Genomic DNA, 21,533 nt, shown 5'->3' on the forward strand with positions numbered 1-21,533 from the left:
TCAGTTTCCAAGCTGGCAGTGTGACACGGTTCCCAGCAATCGATATTACTACTCTATGTCCATATGGTATTACATTTTCTTTGGATACAACCTGTGATTGGATATGTGTACACCTCCTAATGTTCAAATCTTATCCTCCATGTACAAATTGCTATATTGATTTCTGATGCTATGTTATACTTAACCTTCAATAAAACGAGTTTATAAAAAAAAAAAAGTTCCAGTGAGCTCTGTTTGGGCCATAATCTGGAAGCAGAAAGAGCATCCCTTCACCATAAACCAGCCATAACCAGGTGTTCCCTGCAAGATTTCAGACAGAGGAGTGAAAACAATTATCAGAAGAGTTGACCAAGAACCAAGAACCACCTGTGGAGAGCTACAGAAACACCTGGAGTCAACAGGTACAATTGTTTCAAAGAAAACAATAAGTAATGCACTCAACCTTCATGGCTTGTATGCACGATCAATATACGAGACTACATTGTTGAACAAAAACTTTGTTCACGTGCATTTAGAGAAGCCTGGTAAATACTGGAAGAATATGGTCTGGTCAGATGAGAACAAAATTGAACTCTTTGGATGCCATAAGACACACCATGTTTGGAGGGAAAAAGGTGAATCATCCCAAAAACACCAACACCAGTGAAGTGTGGAGGTGGGAACATCATGGTGTTGGTTGGTTTTCAGCATACGGCACTGGCAAACTGTATGTTATTGAAGGAGGAATGAATGGACGAATGTAAAGAGACTTTCATGATAAAAATCTGCTGCCATCTACCAGGATGATGAAGATGAAACGATGGTGGACATTTCAGCAGACAGTGATCCTAAACACACAGCCAAGGAAAAGAAAATAAATCTGCTAGAATGGCCGAGCCGATCACCGGAGCTGAATCCAATAGAAAATGTATGGAAGGAACTAAAGCTCAGAGATCATAGAAGAAGGGTGGCTTTACACGCTACGATATCGCTAAAGCGATCTCGTTGGGGGTCACGGAATTTGTGACGCACATCCGGCCGCTTTAGCGATGTCGTTGTGTGTGACACCGATGAGCGATTTTGAATCGTCGCAAAAACGTTCAAAATCGCTCATCGGTGACATGGCCCCCTCTTCCCAATTATTGTTGCTGCTGGAGCTAGCGACGTAGTTCGTCGTTCCTGTGGCAGCACACATCGCTATGTGACACCGCAGGAATAAGGAACCCCACCTTACCTGCGGCCGCCCGCAGTGAGGAAGGAAGGAGATGGGCGGGATGTTATGTCCGCTCATCTTTGCCCCTCCACTTTGACTGGGCGGCCGCTTAGTGACGCCGAACGAACCGCCCCCTTAGAAAGGAGGCGGTTCGCCGGTCACAGCGACGTCGCTAGACAGGTAAGTACGTGTGATGGGTTCGCGTGATTTTGTGCCCCACGGGCAGCGATTTGCCTGTGTCGCACAAACGATGGGCGTGGGTACCCACGCTAGCGATATCGGTAACGATATTGCAGCGTGTAAAGTGGGCCGAAGCCGAGATCTGCAGGATGTGAGGAGTGTGCGTGTGGAAGAATGGGCCAAAATCACACCTGAGCAATGCAGGCGACTAGTTGTCTCCATACAGGACGCGTCTGAAAGCTTCATCACCAACAAAGACTTTTGTACCAAGTATTAAATACATTTCAGGAAGCATATTCAATATTTTTTCCATCTGTCTTTTCTTTCTAAATTTATTGACATCTATGGATTGATTTCTGTAATGGGTCATGGGAATATGATCCAGTGACCTTTTGTTGCATGGTCACTTAAGCTTTAAAAAAAATAAATAAAAAAATTCATATGGTACAAATAATCTGAGTATTAGGTGAGAGCGGAGGCTTTTGGTCTCTTTATTGATCCTACCACATTTAGTACATAGCTGTAGACTGGTCACTAATTATAATCACTAATAATTATTGGCGTATTCTGTACATCACAACTATATTCACTCAACTAAAGCAACATAAAAGTATCACAGATTAAGTGTGAACGTATTGTCACATTTGTCACCACAAGGAAAAACGTCTCTGGAGGTCTATTTTAGTAGATCTGTCTGTAGGCATGTGATTCAATTTTTCACAAGTTATATAGATGATATATTTACACATTTGTTATGTGTTATGTACATGTTATGTTTTATTATTATTTCATTATTTTATACTGAGTCATTGCTCATATGACGTGAACCTGGGTGGTACTGACCTGTTCGAGAACAAGTCCTAGGTGGTCCAATAGAAGACAATGCCACTTGTGAATATCTTGCTATGGGGTCAGTTTCTTTTACTTTTTTAGGTTATTAGGGTATGTTGGTTTTTTTTTTAATTTTTTTGGAGCTTAAACAACACTCAAGGGCCATTTGCATGCTGCAACATCGCTAACGATATATCGTCGGGGTCACGGTGTTTGCGACATCGCAGCGTGTGACACCAAAGAGCGACGCTCAACGATCGCAAAAACGTCAAAAATTGTTGATTGTTGAGACGTCGCTCCTTTATGATATCGGTGGTGGTGAATGCCGCTGGTTGTACGTCACTCCTGCGGCATCACACATCGCTGTGTGTCGCACCGCAGGAACGACGACCATCTCCTTACCTGCCTCCACCGCCAATGACGAAGAAAGGAGGTGGGTGGCATGTTACGGCCGCTCATCTCCGTCCCTCCACTGCTATTGGGCAGCCGCTTAGTGACTCCGCTGTGACGTCGAACGCACCTCATCCTTGAAGGAGGGATTGTTCGGCGGTCACAGCGTCGTCGCTGCACAGGTATGTGCGTGTGACGCTGCCGTAGCGATAATGTTCGCTACGGCAGCGATCAACAAATGTCACACGTACGACGGGGGCGGGTGCTATCGCGCTCGACATCGCTAGCAATCGCTAGCGATGTCGCAGCGCATAAAGCACCCTTTAGAATAGTTTGAAAGACTCTTCCTAGTATTTTCTTTCGAAAATTCACTTTGCTGCTCATATGTTCAGTCTTTTTGAGCTTTTTAAAAAATGGCAGGTGGGTGAAAAAAAGTGCATGTTGCTCGTTTGAAGAAGATCCTGATGGGAAATGCTCCAAATTAGACGCTGTCCAAACAAAGTGCTGCAAAAAAAAAAAAACCACTATAGGAAAAAAACAGTTCTCCAAAAACACTTGAGAAACTATTCAAACCTGTCATGTGATGTTCGGCTCTGCACACACCTGCTGGCACAGCGTCATCAGGCTCTGTTCACACCACAGATTCTGACAAGCAACCTGAGACTTCTGGATTGTTCAACCAGAGCCAGGCATTGTCTGGTTCAGGTTCACTGGTCTTCAGCTCTACTGGAGTTAATTCCTGCCGACTGGTGAGCAGGACCTAAGAGCTCAGGTTGCTAATTGCCTCTTGCAGCTGTCTCCTCCCTATTTAAAGCACGGCTTTCTTCCAGTATGTGCCGATGATAGTTTCAGCTTTAGCTCCAGAGATCCCGGTCTTGGTGGTTAACCTGTTAATGGTGATCCATGGTGCGCTTGAGTGGTGTGAGCGTTCCCCTGCTGTGCATTACTTCCTTCCCTTTTTCCGTTGTTCCCGAAACACATATTGTCTCTCCTGTTTGTTTTGAGTGCAGTGTGTACAAGTTTCTGTTCTCCCTTGTCTGTGTCTTTTTGTGGGGTTTTGTTACTGTGTTTCCGGCCCGTCTTAAGGGTGTGGGAGAGGGGGAGAAAGATCAGGGCTTGGACAGGAGTTAGGGTCACGCTGGGGGCTCTGACCTGGCTACCATCAAGCCTACCTCCAAGATAAGGGACAATGCAGAGTCTCAATTCTAAGGGCCAGCCTAGGCGCATCTGTCTGGTCATTACATAGACTGTCAAAACCAGAAATTAAAAAATGTTTCCAAAAAGTACCTCAAGAGGAAGTGTTCCCTAAAAGGGTTTCCCGAAACTCGGCACCTCAAAGACCAAAGGGGTCTTTACACGCAGCGACATTGCTATCGATGTCGCTGGTGAAAGCACCCGCCCCCGTCGGTTATGCAATTTGCCCGTGGCGCACAACATCGTTAGAACCCGTCACACAGACTTACCTGCCTAGCTACGTCGCTGTGGCCGGCGAACCGGGAGACCGTTGAAGCACCTGCGAAACACGTGTTGGGACCGGGTTCACATGTGAGGCTGACAGACTCCCCTCCTTGGGTGCTATACATACCACAGGTAGGTCCTTCAGGTGCCAATCTCCACCATTGTGAAAAATTTTTTATTTTTTTTTTGGAGATTATGCTATGTACTTGCTGGTGGTGTTACATACTATTGTGTTCAGGCCCTGATTTGGACCTTATCCTGTTGGTTACTTTTCATGTATAAGCCCTCCATTACTCTACTATTTTAGGGGATATACCTATGTTTCTTTGGTTATTTATATGGCCATCTGGAATTAATCTAACTATCCTGTTCCCCGCACAGAAATTAAGGGGTAGCCTGTCTTCCTCCCTGTGACCTTCTTTACTCTGTCTCATTTAATTGGATTTTAACTATGCATGTCTAATCACTAACTGCAAGCACATGTGATTTACAGTATTTTGTATTTTTTGTAATAATAAAAACTGTATACTTTTTTCACAATTGTGGTGCAGTAATTCTTAATCTAAAAAAACATGAAAAATACCCCCCCTCGTTCACAAGTTTTTGTATTCTTTCTAAGGGGGCGGTTCGTGCGGCGTCACTGCGACGTCACACGGCAGGTGGCCAATAGAAGCGGAGGGGCGGAGAGCAGCCGTAAGCTGTTGTTCGTCGTTCCTGGGGTATCACACGTAGCGATGTGTGCTGCCTCAGGAACGACAAACAACCGGCGTCCAGCACCATCGATGATATTTGGGATTAGAACGACGTGTCAACGATCAACAATAAGGTGAGTATTTTTGATCCTTATCGGTCATTTGGACGTGTCACACGCAACAACGTCACTAACGAGAACGGATGTGCGTCATGAATTCTGTGACCCCAATGACATCTCGTTAGCGATGTCGTTGCATGTAATGGGGCCTTAACTTAAAAAGGGTATGTACACACTAAGATTTTTCGCTAAGTTTTCATAGCAGAAACCCTCTAAAAAAGTTTGAATTGGACTATGTGCACATGGAGTCTTTTTGCTGAATTTTCAGAGCAAAAACTAGGCAGAAATTCCAAGATTTTGAGTTTTGCTTCTTTCAGAAGGATTCTGAGTTTCCTCTCGGCGTCTGATGACATCTCATTCAGTGGGATGGAAACCGCCTGAAAAAACTATTAAAAAGCGTTCAAAGGAATGAACATAACAAATTCTATATAAAATCGACTCGCTGTTCATATGTTGGGGGTTTTCAATGTTTTTGAACCAATTCAGGTCTCTACAAAGCACCAAGTTGTTAAATAGGTTTCCCATTTGGAAGACGCTGTATACTTAATAATGTAAGTCAATGGGAAAGCTCGAAAGATTCCTAGAAGATGATCTGACATTTTTGGGAGTGTTTTGCCATCGTTTTTGCTTAAAAAAAAACACTGGCAGTATAATCAATATTCAAAGAAGTGAATAACAGTGAAAAAGACTTTACAAAAACTATGGAAAAACCTTCCAAAAACACCAGTTGAAAAAAAGGCAGAAAAATGCTCAGGAAATCATCAAAAAAAACCACACAAAAGATGTTGAAAGAAAAAAACTTCAAGAGTTTCCTGCAGAGTCTTCTGCTTAAAAAACTTGTTTGGCTTGCCTGTGTTCAAAACATGTCGTGTGAACATAGTTTCCGCTAGAAAACCTCTCCGAAAAACTCCATGTGCACATGCCTTTGGATATATTAAAGAGGTTGTCCACTACTTTTAAATCATTAGGATAGGTCATCAAGGTCTGATTGGCCAGGATCCAACACTCTGTTCTTGGGGCCGGTGGACGCCTGTGACTGGAAAAGCTCAGATCCAGAGCTGCTCCGTTTTCTGATAGTGGCCGCGGCCGGGTAAGGCACATCTGTCTCCTATTGATTAGAATGGGAGGTGGATGTGTAATACATGGCCGCAGCTGCTATTAGTTGACGAAGTAACTCTAAGTCTAAGGCCTGTGCCACACATCCGTGCTGCCGGCACGTGTTTGTCATTTTTTACACGTACCGGCGGCACGGAGACACTTTAACCAATGCTACCCTATTGTAGCAGGCACACACACGTAAAACCACACGGAACGTGTGTCCGTGTGCGTTTGTACGTGTGTGCGATTTTCAAAGCGCTGACATGTCAGTGTTTTCTCCGGCAGCACGGGTGTTACACGGCCCGCACCCGCACCACACGGGTGTAGTGTGGATGCGGTCCCGTGTGACACGCGCCGGAGAAAACACACATGTCAGTGAAAAAAAAAAAAAACATTAACTCACCTTCTCCAGCCCTCCTGTCTCTGCCGCTGCTGCCTCTTGCTGCCGACCGCCGCTCATTATTCTCATTGAATATTCACTTCACTGCCTGGCAGCAGCAGCAGCGGGGAGACGGGAGGGCTGGAGACCGAGGATCAGCACCACGGACAGCACCGCGGACGTCAGGAAGGACCAGGTGAGTATAATAATTACTGATTCTACGTGTGCTATCGCGGATAGCACACGTAGAACACACGTGTCACGCACGTACCAGAGACACGTACTTACCTGCACACAACACGCAGGGAAAATACGTGTCTCTCGGCACGTGCGTGAAATTCACGTGAGTGTGGCAGAGGCCTAAGGGGTACTTTGCACGATGCGACATCGCAAGCCGATGCTAGCGATGCCGAGCGCGATAGTCCCCGCCCCCGTCGCACATGTGATATCTTGTGATAGCTGCCATAGTGAACATTATCGCTACGGCAGCTTCACACGCACTTACCTGCCCTGCGACGTTGCTCTGGCCGGCGACCCGCCTCCTTACTAAGGGGGCGGGTCGTGCGGCGTCATAGCGACGTCACACGGCAGGCGGCCAATAGAAGCGGAGGGGCGGAGATGAGCGGGACGTAAACATCACGGCCACCTCCTTCCTTCCTCATTGTAGCCAGGACGCAGGTAGGAGATGTTCCTTGCTCCTGTGGTTTCACACACAGTGATGTGTGCTGCCGCAGGAACGAGGAACAACATCATAACAGCGGTCGTCCTGCCATTATGGAAATGACCGACACTACACAGATCGCCGATTTACGACACTTTTGTGATAGTTTATCGGCGCATCTAGGCTTTACACGTTGCGACGCCGTTACCGGCGCCGGATGTGCGCCACTTTCGATTTGACCCCGACGATATCGCAGTAGCGATGTCGCAACGTGCAAAGTACCCCTAAGCATTTCTGGCTGCCAGCTGACACCGCCGGCACCAGGAAGAGCTGATTGGCGGGGATACGGATTGTCAGATCCCAGTTGGTCAGACATGGATGACCTATCCTAAAAATTGACAATCAATGTCAAAGTAGTAGTGGACAACCCCTTTAAGAAAATTGGTCCTTATTGATAAAATTACAGAAAAAGGGGAAACCTCCTGGACTGTTGGAAAACTTGGCAAATCTGATAGATTTCCGGTGTGAACCGCTGAGATGCATCATCATCAGACGGAGTCCTGGTATCCAAGCAGACATCCACAGGGCAGGAAAAGTGGGATGCAAAAATTTCAGGACCTCTATGGCACATTTCTATATGTGAGTGCTGGAAATTCTTAGTTGACCCCACGTTATGTGAACCTCCATTACATGACCCACTGTTGCACTGTATGTTTGCAGCATGTGTATAGGACTCTATATACTGGTTACACCATGTGTGAAAGCATACGTATCAACCCTAAATGCCATAATACATGACGCTATGGAACGTGAAGTTGCAGTGTATGGTGGACCATCAAAGGATGCAAAGTGTCATGTATGCCATATTGGTCAGTACAATGTATAGACACTAGCCACCAAGTACATCAGAGAAGAACGCCATTGGAGATCTAGTATTGCTTCTATGTTGATAAAGGAAACTCCATATTAAGAATCTTCTTATCCTCTGGACCAATAAACATGACCACCATCTTATAAACGGTAAAATCCTGCAATGCTACCATGTAAACTAATGAGGACATCTGTAGAACATCTGTAGAACTTCTGTAGAACATCTGTAGAACATCTGTAGAACATCTGTAGACCTTCTGTAGACCTTCTGTAGAACATCTGTAGAACATCTGTAGAACATTTCTGTTAGGTAACTTATAGAGGGTATCATGTTTACAAACCTTGTTCCCCGGTGTCCTGGGGCTTTATCTTCATGGTATAAATCTTCCTCAGTTTACAGTTGGCTGAAACAGTAATACCGTCCAACGACTGGAAGACGGCACCTCTAAAAATCCCACTCGTGAAAGCCACAAGATCGATACAGAGATTGCACCACTGCGAGAGAAGATTCATCGTATTATAGGATGGATTGTGCAGGTTGGTATCAAGCCTTATATTGAGTACAGCTTTCTGAATCAAACATTGGAGATTCCTTTGCTCATCAAGCCTGGGGTGTCCGATGTGTGCAGGCACCCCAGGAAGAGACATTCGCAGTCTCTAAACGGCTCTCACTGGGGTTGAAACAGCATTTTCAGCTGTAGTGTGTCAAAAGAAAAAAAAAGATTTAGGAAGACTCAAACGTGAAGCCACCAGGAAGCCATTATCATATTCCAAAACTGCAGCCTTCATGGAGGCCAGAAGTGCAAGGTGTTCAGTGCTCAGAAACACAGCTGAGGATGCTGAACCCAACCACCACTGAGCAAGACATAGAAGTGCACGGTGATCAGTGCTCAGAGACACAGCTGAGGTGAAGAGGCTGAACCTGACCACCACTGAGCAAGACACAGAAGTACAAGGTGTTCAGTGCTCAGAGACATGGCCGAAGTGAGGAGACTGAACCTGACCACCACTGAGCAAGACACAGAAGGACAAGGTGTTCAGTGCTCAGAGACACGACTGGGGTGAGGAGACTGAGCCCGATCACCACTGAGCAAGACACAAGTACAAGGTGTTCAGTGCTCAGAGACACGGCCGAGGTGAGGAGGCTGAACCTGACCACCACTGACCAAGACACAGAAGTACAAGGTGTTCAGTGCTCAGAGACACGGCCGAGGTGAGGAGGCTGAACCTGACCACCACTGACCAAGACACATAAGTACAAGGTGTTCAGTGCTCAGAGACACGGCCGCGGTGATAAGGCTGAGCCCGACCACCACTGAGCAAGACACAAGTACAAGGTGTTCAGTGCTCAGAGACACGGCCGAGGTGAGGAGGCTGAACCTGACCACCACTGACCAAGACACATAAGTACAAGGTGTTCAGTGCTCAGAGACACAACTGAGGTGAGGAGGCTGAGCCCGACCACCACTGACCAAGACACACAAATACAAGGTGTTTAGTGCTCAGAGACATGGCCGCGGTGATAAGGCTGAGCCCGACCACCACTGACCAAGACACACAAATACAAGGTGTTCAGTGCTCAGAGACACGGCCGCGGTGATAAGGCTGAGCCCGACCACCACTGACCAAGACACACAAATACAAGGTGTTCAGTGCTCAGAGACACGGCCGCGGTGATAAGGCTGAGCCCGACCACCACTGACCAAGACACACAAATACAAGGTGTTTAGTGCTCAGAGACACGGCCGCGGTGAGGAGGCTGAGCCCGACCACCACTGACCAAGACACACAAATACAAGGTGTTCAGTGCTCAGAGACACGGCCGCGGTGATAAGGCTGAGCCCGACCACCACTGAGCAAGACACAAGTACAAGGTGTTCAGTGCTCAGAGACTTGGCCGAGGTGAGGAGGCTGAACCTCACCACCACTGACCAAGACACACAAATACAAGGTGTTTAGTGCTCAGAGACACGGCCGCGGTGATAAGGCTGAGCCCGACCACCACTGACCAAGACACACAAATACAAGGTGTTCAGTGCTCAGAGACACGGCCGCGGTGATAAGGCTGAGCCCGACCACCACTGAGCAAGACACAGAAATGTTCTGCTGAATCTTTTATCTCCGTCCCCGTCTTGCAGAGACAAACACACAGAGCGGCAGCAGCCACGAGCCCTAATGAAGATTTAAGCCAATTAATCCCTTTTTCTGGAGCAATTGATCAAGCTTTTTCATTCACATATTGCATGAATGATTTATTTATTCTCTGATGGAGACCGTGTAATTGCACTACATATTCAGATACAATTTAATTTACTGTTCATTAAAGTGTACTTTTGTTTTTTAAACCTTGGTAGCGAGTGACATCAGACCCCACTAATTTAAATTACACTCGGTCTAAATAGATTTATTCCTTTTTATTCCGGATTAATAACTACCTCCGTGGTACAACTTTATGAATAATAATTTTATCAGCGGATTTTTTTTCTTTCCCCCTCGGCTCCGGCACAGACTGCGTCTGAGCGGAAAACGCGCATTTTCTCCAGACTTATTTAACAAGACAAATGTTTAGAACATAAAGTGTCGCCGTCTCAAAATAGTTTGAAAGTATTTGCATTTAATTACCGTACTTGCTTTCTGATCTGAAAAAAAAAAAAAAAAAAAAAAAAGTTTTGTGGAAATATTTCTTGGAGTTTAGTCTTTCTGAATTGCTTTTTCGGGGATAAACAACGGATGAAGATGGCTGATGTGGTGTGGGATGCGTCTGCGGACTGTAAAGATTAGGGCTGTGTGCACACTGAGGTTTTATAAGGAGCAAAAACTTTCCAAATCATCCCGAAAAACCCAACACTCCTCAAAAATATGGAGGTTCTGCTCAGTTTCTGCCCGTGAGTGTGTCACGGCCTGATGGGGTCTCGGAGAGAAGATATGGGATCGTAAGGTCACGGCGTGTTGTTGATCACAGATCCGCTTTTTTAGCCCTGAGTTGGAGCGTATATAATTTCTTCCGGTACTGAAGGGGTTAAGGTTCATTTCTATCCTGCAGTGATCTAACAGGTAGTTGTAACCTCTGCTGCAGCCGCTACCATATGATATAAGTATCCAATCCTCACTCCTTCATATGCCGGCTTTAGCTCATACCTATGCTGTTCACCTGGAACGGACCAGTCTCTAGTGAAAGCTGAGGTGTTGCTTCTGTTGCAGCTGAGAAGTTCCTGCTGGAGTGTTATCTGTTGTGTCTTTCCCCACCTGTTTTAAATATCTCCTCATCACTCCTGTCTATGTCGACTATATCTCATATCTATGCTGTCTATTTTCTATTTTCCCATCATTTGTCGGGATATACCGCTGGCAGGTCCACTAGACTGCATTTTTTATTGTACTTTAGACCCTTAGGGTATTTTATATTTTTCTGAACACCCCCCCTCACTTCACGTTTTCAATATATTGATATTCAATAAAAGTTTAACAAAAAATTTTAGGAGTATTTTTTCTGTGATTAAGCTATTTTTAATGCGCCAGTCTCTGCTCTGGAGAAGCTGAGCTGTCGCTTCTGTTGCAGCTGAGAAGTTCCTGCTTGTGTGTTATTTGTTGTGTCTTTCCCCACCTGTTTTAAATATTTCCTCCTCACTCCTGTGTATGTCGGCTATATCTCATATCTATGCTGTCTATTTTCAATGCGCCAGTCTCTGCTCTGGAGAAGCTGAGCTGTCGCTTCTGTTGCAGCTGAGAAGTTCTTACTGGAGTGTTATTTGTTGTGTCTTTCCCCACCTGTTTTAAATATCTCCTCATCACTCCTGTCTATGTCGGCTATATCTCATATCTATGCTGTTCATTTTCAATGCACCAGTCTTTGCTCTGGAGAAGCTGAGTTGTCGCTTCTGTTGCAGCTGAGAGGTTCCTGCTGGAGTGTTATTTGTTGTGTCTTTCCCCACCTGTTTTAAATATCTCCTCCTCACTCCTGTCTATGTCAGCTATATCTCATATCTATGCTGTTCATTTTCAATGTGCCAGTCTCTGCTCTGGAGAAGCTGAGGTGTTGCTTCTATTGCAGCGGAGAAGTTCCTGCTGGAGAAGCTGTAGAGTGTTATTTGTTGTGTCTTTCCCTACCTGTTTGTCTTTCCTACCTCATGTTGTCTTATTGCAGTGGCGAGACTAGCGTCTAGCTGGCTTTCACTAGTCAGGATGAGTTCAGGGCCAGGAAGAGCCTAGACACGCAATCGGTGATGGGAGGTGGACCGATCTAGAGACATTAGGGAGTGCAGGAATCAGCCTCAGATCAGTGTTAGGAGGTGACCCCGCTCCCCTCTTCCTAGCTCCAGGGCCTTCCTTTGTATTATTGCCCTGGTGTTCCCTCTGTGTTATGCCATCCTCCCGGTCCTGGTGTGACAGATACAGTCACATTGTGACGGTACAGTCAGATTTTTTTTCACGAACCTACAGAGTTGAATGGCCGAGTGCGATCCAATTTCTGGTGGCAAATCAAAGTAGTCCAAGGAAAATAATCGAATATATGCACAGCCTCACTGAATACGGTTGGTACGAGTGTGAGCTGATGTTTTCTCCCATCATGCACTTGGACCAAAAATATGAGCCCTAAAAGAAAGCCTTGATACTGGTCCTGATATTGGGTATTAAAACGAGCTTTATCGGGTTCTGTTAAGGTTTCCATTCTATTGACAGCAATAACAGTGCCGCATGCTGCCAGATAGGCGCCACCTAGAATGGACCGCTTTAGTGAATTAGGGAGGCAGATGACTTAGGGAGGCAGATGACTTAGGGAGGCAGATGACTTAGGGAGGCAGATGAATTAGAGAGGCAGATGGATTAGGGAGGCAGATGGATTAGGGAGGCAGATGAATTAGGGAGGCAGATGGATTAGGGAGGCAGATGGATTAGGGAGGCAAATGAATTAAGGAGGCAGATGACTTAGGGAGGCAGATGACTTAGGGAGGCAGATGAATTAGGGAGGCAAATGGATTAGGGAGGCAAATGGATTAGGGAGGCAGATGAATTAGGGAGGCAGATGGATTAGGGAGGCAAATGAATTAGGGAGGCAAATGAATTAGGGAGGCAGATGACTTAGGGAGGCAGATGAATTAGGGAGGCAGATGGATTAGGGAGGCAGATGTATTAGGGAGGCAGATGAATTAGGGAGGCGGATGTATTAGGGAGGCAGATGAATTAGGGAGGCAGATGCATTAGGGAGGCAGATGCATTAGGGAGGCAGATGAATTAGGGAGGCAGATGTATTAGGGAGGCAGATGTATTAGGGAGGCAGATGTATTAGGGAGGCAGATGAATTAGGGAGGCAGATGCATTAGGGAGGCAGATGCATTAGGGAGGCAGATGTATTAGGGAGGCAGATGAATTAGGGAGGCAGATGAATTAGGGAGGCAGATGCATTAGGGAGGCAGATGCATTAGGGAGGCAGATGCATTAGGGAGGCAGATGAATTAGGGAGGCAGATGTATTAGGGAGGCAGATGTATTAGGGAGGCAGATGAATTAGGGAGGCAGATGCATTAGGGAGGCAGATGTATTAGGGAGGCAGATGAATTAGGGAGGCAGATGTATTAGGGAGGCAGATGAATTAGGGAGGCAGATGTATTAGGGAGGCAGATGAATTAGGGAGGCAGATGCATTAGGGAGGCAGATGCATTAGGGAGGCAGATGAATTAGGGAGGCAGATGTATTAGGGAGGCAGATGAATTAGGGAGGCAGATGAATTAAGGAGGCAGATGAATTAAGGAGGCAGATGAATTAAGGAGGCAGATGCATTAGGCAGGCAGATGAATTAAGGAGGCAGATGAATTAGGGAGGCAGATGCATTAGGGAGGCAGATGCATTAGGGAGGCAGATGTATTAGGGAGGCAGATGTATTAGGGAGGCAGATGTATTAGGGAGGCAGATGAATTAGGGAGGCAGATGAATTAGGGAGACAGATGAATTAAGGAGGCAGATGAATTAAGGAGGCAGATGAATTAAGGAGGCAGATGAATTAGGGAGCAGATGAATTAGGGAAGCAGATGTATTAGGGAGGCAGATGTATTAGGGAGGCGGATGGATTAGGGAGGCAGATGTATTAGGGAGGCAGATGAATTAGGGAGGCAGATGTATTAGGGAGGCAGATGTATTAGGGAGGCAGATGAATTAGGGAGGCAGATGAATTAGGGAGGCAGATGAATTAGGGAGGCAGATGAATTAGGGAGGCAGATGTGGTTTGCAGTACAAAGTCCTAAGCTTTGAATGGAAGGGTACAGCATTAACTCCAGGTGAATTAGGGAGGCAGATGTATTAGGGAGGCAGATATATTAAGGAGGCAGATGAATTAGGGAGGCAGATGTATTAGGGAGGCAGATGAATTAGGGAGGCAGATGTATTAGGGAGGCAGATGAATTAGGGAAGCAGATGTATTAGGGAGGCAGATGTATTAGGGAGGCAGATGTATTAGGGAGGCAGATGTATTAGGGAGGCAGATGTATTAGGGAGGCAGATGTATTAGGGAGGCAGATGTATTAGGGAGGCAGATGTATTAGGGAGGCAGATGTATTAGGGAGGCAGATGTATTAGGGAGGCAGATGTATTAGGGAGGCAGATGAATTAGGGAGGCAGATGAATTAGGGAGGCAGATGTATTAGGGAGGCAGATGAATTAGGGAGGCAGATGAATTAGGGAGGCAGATGAATTAGGGAGGCAGATGAATTGGGGAGGCAGATGAATTAGGGAGGCAGATGAATTAGGGAGGCAGATGAATTAGGGAGGCAGATACATTAGGGAGGCCGATGAATTAGGGAGGCAGATACATTAGGGAGGCAGATGAATTAGGGAGGAAGATATATTAAGGAGGTAGATGAATTAGGGAGGCAGATGAATTAGGGAGGCAGATGAATTAGGGAGGCAGATGAATTAGGGAGGCAGATGTATTAGGGAGGTAGATGTATTAGGGAGGCAGATGTATTAGGGAGGCAGATAAATTAGGGAGGCAGATGAATTAGGGAGGCAGATGACTTATGGAGGCAGATGTGGTTTGCAGTACAAAGTCCTAAGCTTTGAATGTAAAGGGTACAGCATTAACTCCAGGGCTTCTCTATTTTCTATATGGACCAGTGACAGGTAATCATAGTTACTTTTATTCCTTACGTTACATTATCTCAATCTCCTACATATATTTCCTAATAGACTCTTCATTAGTATTTATCGATGTCAGACATTTAATACATCATATCGTCATTTACACCACTTTTATATGGACAAGGACTTACGACTTTCCGCCGGATGATGGAGAGCGGGATTTTTGCGTGTAACGGCGTTGCAGATAATTCCTTGTGGACGGTCGATAAATATAATCTTCTTTTAATATTTGCCAAATCGGTTATTCTGGAGGAAAAAAAAAAATATTGCGCAGATTACAGCAGACGTAATAAATTGCATTTCGATAACATCATGTAAAACTCTGCATTTCCCATAAAATTCAGTGTCAGGTGCTGCAGCCGCACATTCTGCAGATGACATTTTATGAGATAAGTAATGAGATTTTTTCTTTTTCTCTTTCTTTCTCTCTAAAACTCAAACTTAGGTGAAACAAAGCCCGATATCGCAGATCACTTTACATGCTAATTTATTTCTACACTTTGTACTGTATTTTAAAAGCCCTTCATTCTGTGAAAGAATTCAATTTGTGTGAAGAGAGGAAGCCTCAGCCTTTAATAATCCTGGATGTGCGCGGCCTTCATCTCATATTACCATGGGAGCCATAGCAAACCATCAACTGCCGCAAAGTCCGGTCTTTCTTTACTCAGTTCTGAGCTCACGTTTTCTAGAATGCCCCTCGTAGATAGAATACACTTCATAAAATACGGCTAAACACCAAGCGTCTCGAATGTGCAGATCACATAACCTAATAAACATTACTAACAACACTGATATCTGATTGGCTGCGGGGAAGAACAGCGCCTTAATGGTATTCTGTACCGCCCCCGTGATAGAGCCCGAAACGCTCGGATCCGGAGCAGCAGGGAGAGGGCACGCGTGGATCCGTGCCCCTTGGTGTTGCTTGTTAGCCTGCCACCTTTTCCGTGGCACTCTCTTAACTATTTGGACCCTGTAGTATGGAACTAGTCGGGTCCCGCTCACCCGTATGGCTAACGGAGTGAGCTTGCTCTCAGGGTTCACGCTTGGGATTTTCTGGACTATGTCTTGGGAAAGTCCTATCCCCTCATTGCGCTAGTACCCCGATTTTGGAGCGGGTGAGGGATGAATCTTGAAGACTTCATCCCCATTGGTTAAATTACCGGACTGCGTGAAGCTACTTCCCGGCCTAGGGTCCACATACACCGTTGTGGCCTGGCCCCTGCCCGGAGATGGCTCAAGGCCGCCAGCTGCCCTCCTCGGCAGTCCATGCCCCTTGACACGATCCCCTGCGACCGGGGTTCCAGCTCCTACCAGGCCCAGACCAATGTCTGCCACCTAGGAGCTCAAGGAGCCCTGCTACCAAACCTGTGACCTCTCACTTCTAGAGTCACCACTCCACTCACTGCTACTAACACTTCTGACTCTCCCCTACCTAACCCCTCAATTGGGTGGCCCTATTTCCTTCAGGCCCCCCAATGGTGTATCTGGTGGGTGTGGTGCAGAGTGTTCCTAGGGTGTTGACTGGCTCTGTTCTTAGCAATACCGAAGGACAGGGATCCGTTACCAAGGAAGATGCGGACAACGTGCAGAAGGTCCCGCTCACCCGTATGGCTAACGGAGTGAGCTTGCTCTCAGTGTTCACGCTTGGGATTTTCTGGACTATGTTTTGGGAAAGTCCTATCCCCTCATTGCGCTAGTACCCCGATTTTGGAGCGGGTGAGGGATGAATCTTGAAGACTTCATCCCCATTGGGTAAATTACCGGACTGCGTGAAGCTACTTCCCGGACTAGGGTCCACGTACACCGCTGTGCCCTGGCCCCTGCCCGGAGATGGCTCAAGGCCGCCAGCTGCCCTCCTCAGCAGTTCATGCCCCTTGACACGATCCCCTGCGACCGGGGTTCCAGCTCCTACCAGGCCCAGACCAATGTCTGCCACCTAGTAGTCTCAAGGAGCCCTGCTCCCAAACCTGTGACCTCTCACTTCGAGAGTCACCACTCCACTCACTGCTACTAACACTTCTGACTCTCCCCTACCAACCCCTCAATTGGGTGGCCCTATTTCCTTCAGGCCCCCCAATGGTGTGTCTGGTGGGTGTGGTGCAGAGTGTTCCTAGGGTTTTGACTGGCTCTGTTCTTAGCAATGCCGAAGGACAGGGATCCGTAACCAAGGAGGATACGGACACCGTGCAGAAGGGCAGATTGCACAATACCCTGTGACGACCTGATAGTCCAGGGTGTCACAATTCCATCACCATGATATGGGGGCAGATACCCTGATTCCAGCGAAATATTGCTTACTGGGCTGCTTGCTGTACTTTTGCTAAAATCACTTTTATCAGCAAGTGTCACATGGAGTTTTGCACAAAACGTGCCGATTATCATGGCGGCATCAGACGCTGTTCACACTACAGATTCAACCCTATGGTTGTTCTGGTGTTTCTGACAATCAGCAAATTTCCAATAGTAGGAGCCACTTAATCAAATCAGTATCGATAAGCAGTTGTAAGAGGCTAAAATATAACTTTTATTATATCAAAGTTATTAAAAACCTATAGAAATAGTTACATGGGTAACCAAAAGCATCCCTGGATTACCAACACTATAAAATAGTTTGGATTAAATACCATATACTCTATATCTAGTTGTTATTATTATATGGTCTCTCCGATGTGAAGGTTCAGGTCATGACGTGTGGTCATAATCTTGAACAAAAGTTTACAAACCTTGCAACATGGAATAGACTGATTTAAATACCATGATCTGTGTACAGTTACGTCATGTAGCCTGAGCCATGATTGATTGCTCTCAGTGAGAGAGTGAGCCTTAACAGTAAGAATATTCAAGTATATTTTTGTTCTAATAGGTCTCTGACTCGCCCACCCCAGGGCTATGGGACACCCGGTGTCGGGCCGGACTAGTCCAGGGGTAGTCAGTGGTGGCGGGGCCCAACTCCGTGACCCTGGCGGGGTCAACTAATATGGCTTTGGGGATGGTGATATTAATTAAAGTTTGTGGAAATATTCGTGACGCCACCTGAGGATTGCGGCTATGGAGCCGCCGGTGCTGGACGGGACCTCCGGGGCTGATGGATTAACAGCTGGGATGGTACCCCGGGGCACCCGTTGGTGCTTATTAAAGTCTATGGTGCTTTTATGGTTGGTGCAGTGCAGGGCGAAATAAAGGAGGCAACACCAGGGGGTGCAGTTTCAAGGTTTTTACTCACTGTAACAGGGTTGCAGCAAACTGGTTGTGTGACGCCCTGGGCTAGCCAAATAGTCACAGACTTAACATCACACACACACCCTCACCAGGATAGTCTACATCAGTCAAATAAAACCCTTGTTGCTTCCTCCAGGATCTGATGTCCACACCAGGTGGCACGGAGCCAGGCGGTTGGCCCCACCCACCGAGGAGTTCACAGGCCTGGAGGAGGGAAAAAGCAGACAATTTTAGTTAGTGCAGTTTTGGAGTTCAGTGGAAGTGGAGTGAGGAGTTCAGTTTGGAGTGGAGAAACTGCTAATGTCTGGGTAGGAGCCCAGGCACTGTCAGCAAGGTCGGCAGACGATGGTGGCCGTCTGCAGGAGGTGGTGCAAGTCAGGGGAACTGTAGGACCGGGGACGGGCGGTGGCCCGCCGGTACCGAGCCGGGGAGCCGATTTGTACCAAGCACAAATGCAGGGCCATCGGACCCCGACTAGGCTAGGAGCTGCCGACAACGGTCAAATCCGAGAGTGACCAGAACCCCAGGGGTTCCCTAACACCCAAGACCCGACAGAAGGCAACAGTCCACACAGCGAGGATTAAAAGCCACCGCCATAGCCTAGAGATCCAAGGGCTAGCGGCTGCGGGCAAAACGGGCTCCTTCGGTACATACACGCCGGGGAGCGGACTACCGTTGGGAAACCATCGGAGTCAATACATACACAACGGTGCAGGGAAAGACAGCCGCCATCAACCTGTCCGGGGAGAGCAAAGACACTGCAGCCGGCTGCGGGACCCGTCCATCCAGCAGTTTGGTTTACCAGAGACTCTGTGAATCTGTGCCTGAGTGAGTACAACAGTGCCATCCGGCACCGCGCTGCGCTGCTTTCCGCAACCCTGCACCCCAGCTACCCTGCCTCCCCGTATCACAACCGGGCCCCGGGATCACCAACCCCTACCCACGGAGGGGGAACCAACATCCTAGCTGCTCCCTGCCATCGCTCCCGGGATCCCCATCACCAGCAGCGGTGGTGCCCATTATCACCACGACCCGTGGGTGGCGTTACGGACTATTCCCCCAAACAAACCACCCCTTTTCACTCGTGGGCGAGGAGCGCTGCTCGAGTCCCCGGGTCCGGCCCACCGCTCGAGCCACCGAGCAGCAGCAGCAGCCTCAGACCCGAGCGTAGCGAGCGTGGCCCCTCCGCCCGCAACAGTTGCCTTTGGATTGCTGAAATTCACTGTCAGGGACCTCCGCCGATCCCGGGTAGTTCTTAAGGTAAATGCCGGTGCACCCTTGGTTGTGTCTCTTCCCTCGACTGGCTTCAAAGCCTTGACCTTTATAGATAAACTTGTCTCGGGCCTCCACCATAGGGTCTGGTCAAGAAGGCTTGCCTGGATGGAATCTTGCCTTCTTCCCAGGGGATCTACGGCGGGTTGTGGCCCGGGGCGCTTGCAACCACCCTGGGCCTCAGTGTCACTTTCTGGAAATGTCTTTCTTCCCTCTGTCTGGGGACCGTCCCCGATTGCAGCCTGATCCCTCCACCCGATGTTCTAGTGGAACAGGCCACGAGCTTAAAAGCCTTCCGTGGCCCTGGAATCCTTTCTTCTTGGTCTGTGGTGTCACCTGGGCTCAGCTGGGCCCCAGGATCTCCACCAGGAAACTTCACTCTCTATCACTTTTTCTGAGGTATCAACCTCTCTCTCCTTCCAACTCCTTACTCCCTAACCGTCTTTCTAAACTCACTTTGAACTTCCTGTCTCAACTCTTACTTTCAGTTGGCTCCTCCCACTTTCCCAGTTGATAGGCCCCACCCTATGGGAGAAGAGATGGGGGTAGCTGCCACTATCTCCGGTCCCAATATATGCCTAACAATAGGTGTAGTGTGAATTTGCCTGTGAACCGGCGTTTACCCTTGTCCTTACCCAGGATGGGACATCACACCTCTGGCTGAGGTGCAATGTTTCTGTGGCAATGGAAGCCTCAGGGGCGCCACATCTCAGCATGGGGTAAAACTAAAAAAGATAGCTATGAATCCTCTCAAGTGCTGCTCAGATTCCCTGTGACCACTACAACCATGTTGGTCATCACTGAATGGCTGCAATAGTCACATGCCTATACTTGAAGATGAAGCTTGGGAGGCAGTGGAAGATCTGGGGGCAGAGGAAGATTGGAGGGTAGCGGAAGCTCAGGGGGCAGTGGAAGCTCAGGGAGCAGCGGAAGATTGGAGGGCAGTGAAAGATTGGAGGGTAGCGGAAGATTGGAGGGCAGTGGAAGATTGGAGGGTAGCGGAAGCTCAGGGGGCAGTGGAAGCTCAGGGAGCAGCGGAAGATTGGAGGGCAGTGGGAGATTGGAGGGTAGCAGAAGCTCAGGGGGCAGTGGAAGCTCAGGGAGCAGCGGAAGATTGGAGGGTAGCGGAAGCTCAGGGGGCAGTGGAAGCTCAGGGAGCAGCGGAAGATTGGAGGGCAGTGGAAGATTGGAGGGTAGCGGAAGCTTGGGGGGCACTGGAAGCTTAGGGAGCAGCGGAAGATTGGAGGGCAGTGGAAGATTGGAGGGCAGCAGAAGCTCAGGGGGCAGCGGGAGACTGGCGGGCAGCGGAAGCTCAGCAAGCAGTAGAAGCTCAGGGGGCAGCAGAAGCTCAGGGGGCAGCGGAAGCTCAGGGGGCAGCAGAAGCTCTGGGGCAGTTGAAGATTGGGGGGCAGTGGAAGACTAGGGGGCAGCAGAAGCTCAGGGGACAGCGTAGCCGCGTCGAGCAGTAGAAGCTCGAAGGGGCAGTGGAAGCTTGGGGGATTGTGGAAGCTTAGGGGACAGTTGAAGATTGGGGGGAAGTGGAAGATTGGAGGGCAGCAGAAGCTCAGGGGGCAGCGGGAGACTGCCGGGCAGCGGAAGCTCAGCAAGCAGTAGAAGCTCGGGGGGGGCAGTTGAAGATTGGGTGGCAGCGGAAGATTGGTGGGCAGCAGAAGCTTAAGAGACAGTGGAAGCTTGGTGGCAGAGGATGCTAAGAGATCAGCGGAAGCTTAGGGGGCAGCAGAAGCTTGGGGGCCAGCAGAAGCTTGGGGGCCAGCAAAAGCTTGGGTGAATTGGAAGATCGGGGAGCAACAGAAGATCGGGGGCAGCAGAAGTTCGGGAAGCAGTTGAAGCTGCAGGGCAATGGAAGCTCGGGAGCAGTGGAAGCTTGGGGGCAGTGCAAGCTCAGAGGGCAGTGGACGATCAGGGGGCAGCAGAAGCTAAGGGAGCAGTTGAAGCTCGGGAGACAGTGGAAGCACAGGGCCAGTGGACTATCAGGAGGCAGCGGAATATCTGAGCAGCATTATGTGGTTCCCCTGAGGCTT

General features: G+C 48.1%; 1 protein-coding gene across 5 annotated transcripts in view; it reads right to left on the bottom strand.

Annotated features, from left to right (window-relative positions):
• Nucleotides 1-21,533, bottom strand: part of CFAP20DC (CFAP20 domain containing) — a 438,163-nt gene that overhangs the window by 278,784 nt on the left and 137,846 nt on the right. For all 5 annotated transcript variants that reach the window (XM_075321351.1, XM_075321349.1, XM_075321348.1 and 2 more), the window contains exons 6-7: nucleotides 15,132-15,246; nucleotides 8,212-8,365 (exon numbers count right to left, since the gene is read on the bottom strand). In XM_075321351.1, coding sequence (XP_075177466.1) covers nucleotides 8,212-8,365; nucleotides 15,132-15,246 — 269 coding nt within the window. The remainder of the gene's footprint in view (nucleotides 1-8,211; nucleotides 8,366-15,131; nucleotides 15,247-21,533) is intronic.

The sequence above is a fragment of the Anomaloglossus baeobatrachus genome, chromosome 8, assembly GCF_048569485.1.
Source record: "Anomaloglossus baeobatrachus isolate aAnoBae1 chromosome 8, aAnoBae1.hap1, whole genome shotgun sequence".
NCBI classification, from domain to species: Eukaryota; Metazoa; Chordata; class Amphibia; order Anura; family Aromobatidae; genus Anomaloglossus; species Anomaloglossus baeobatrachus.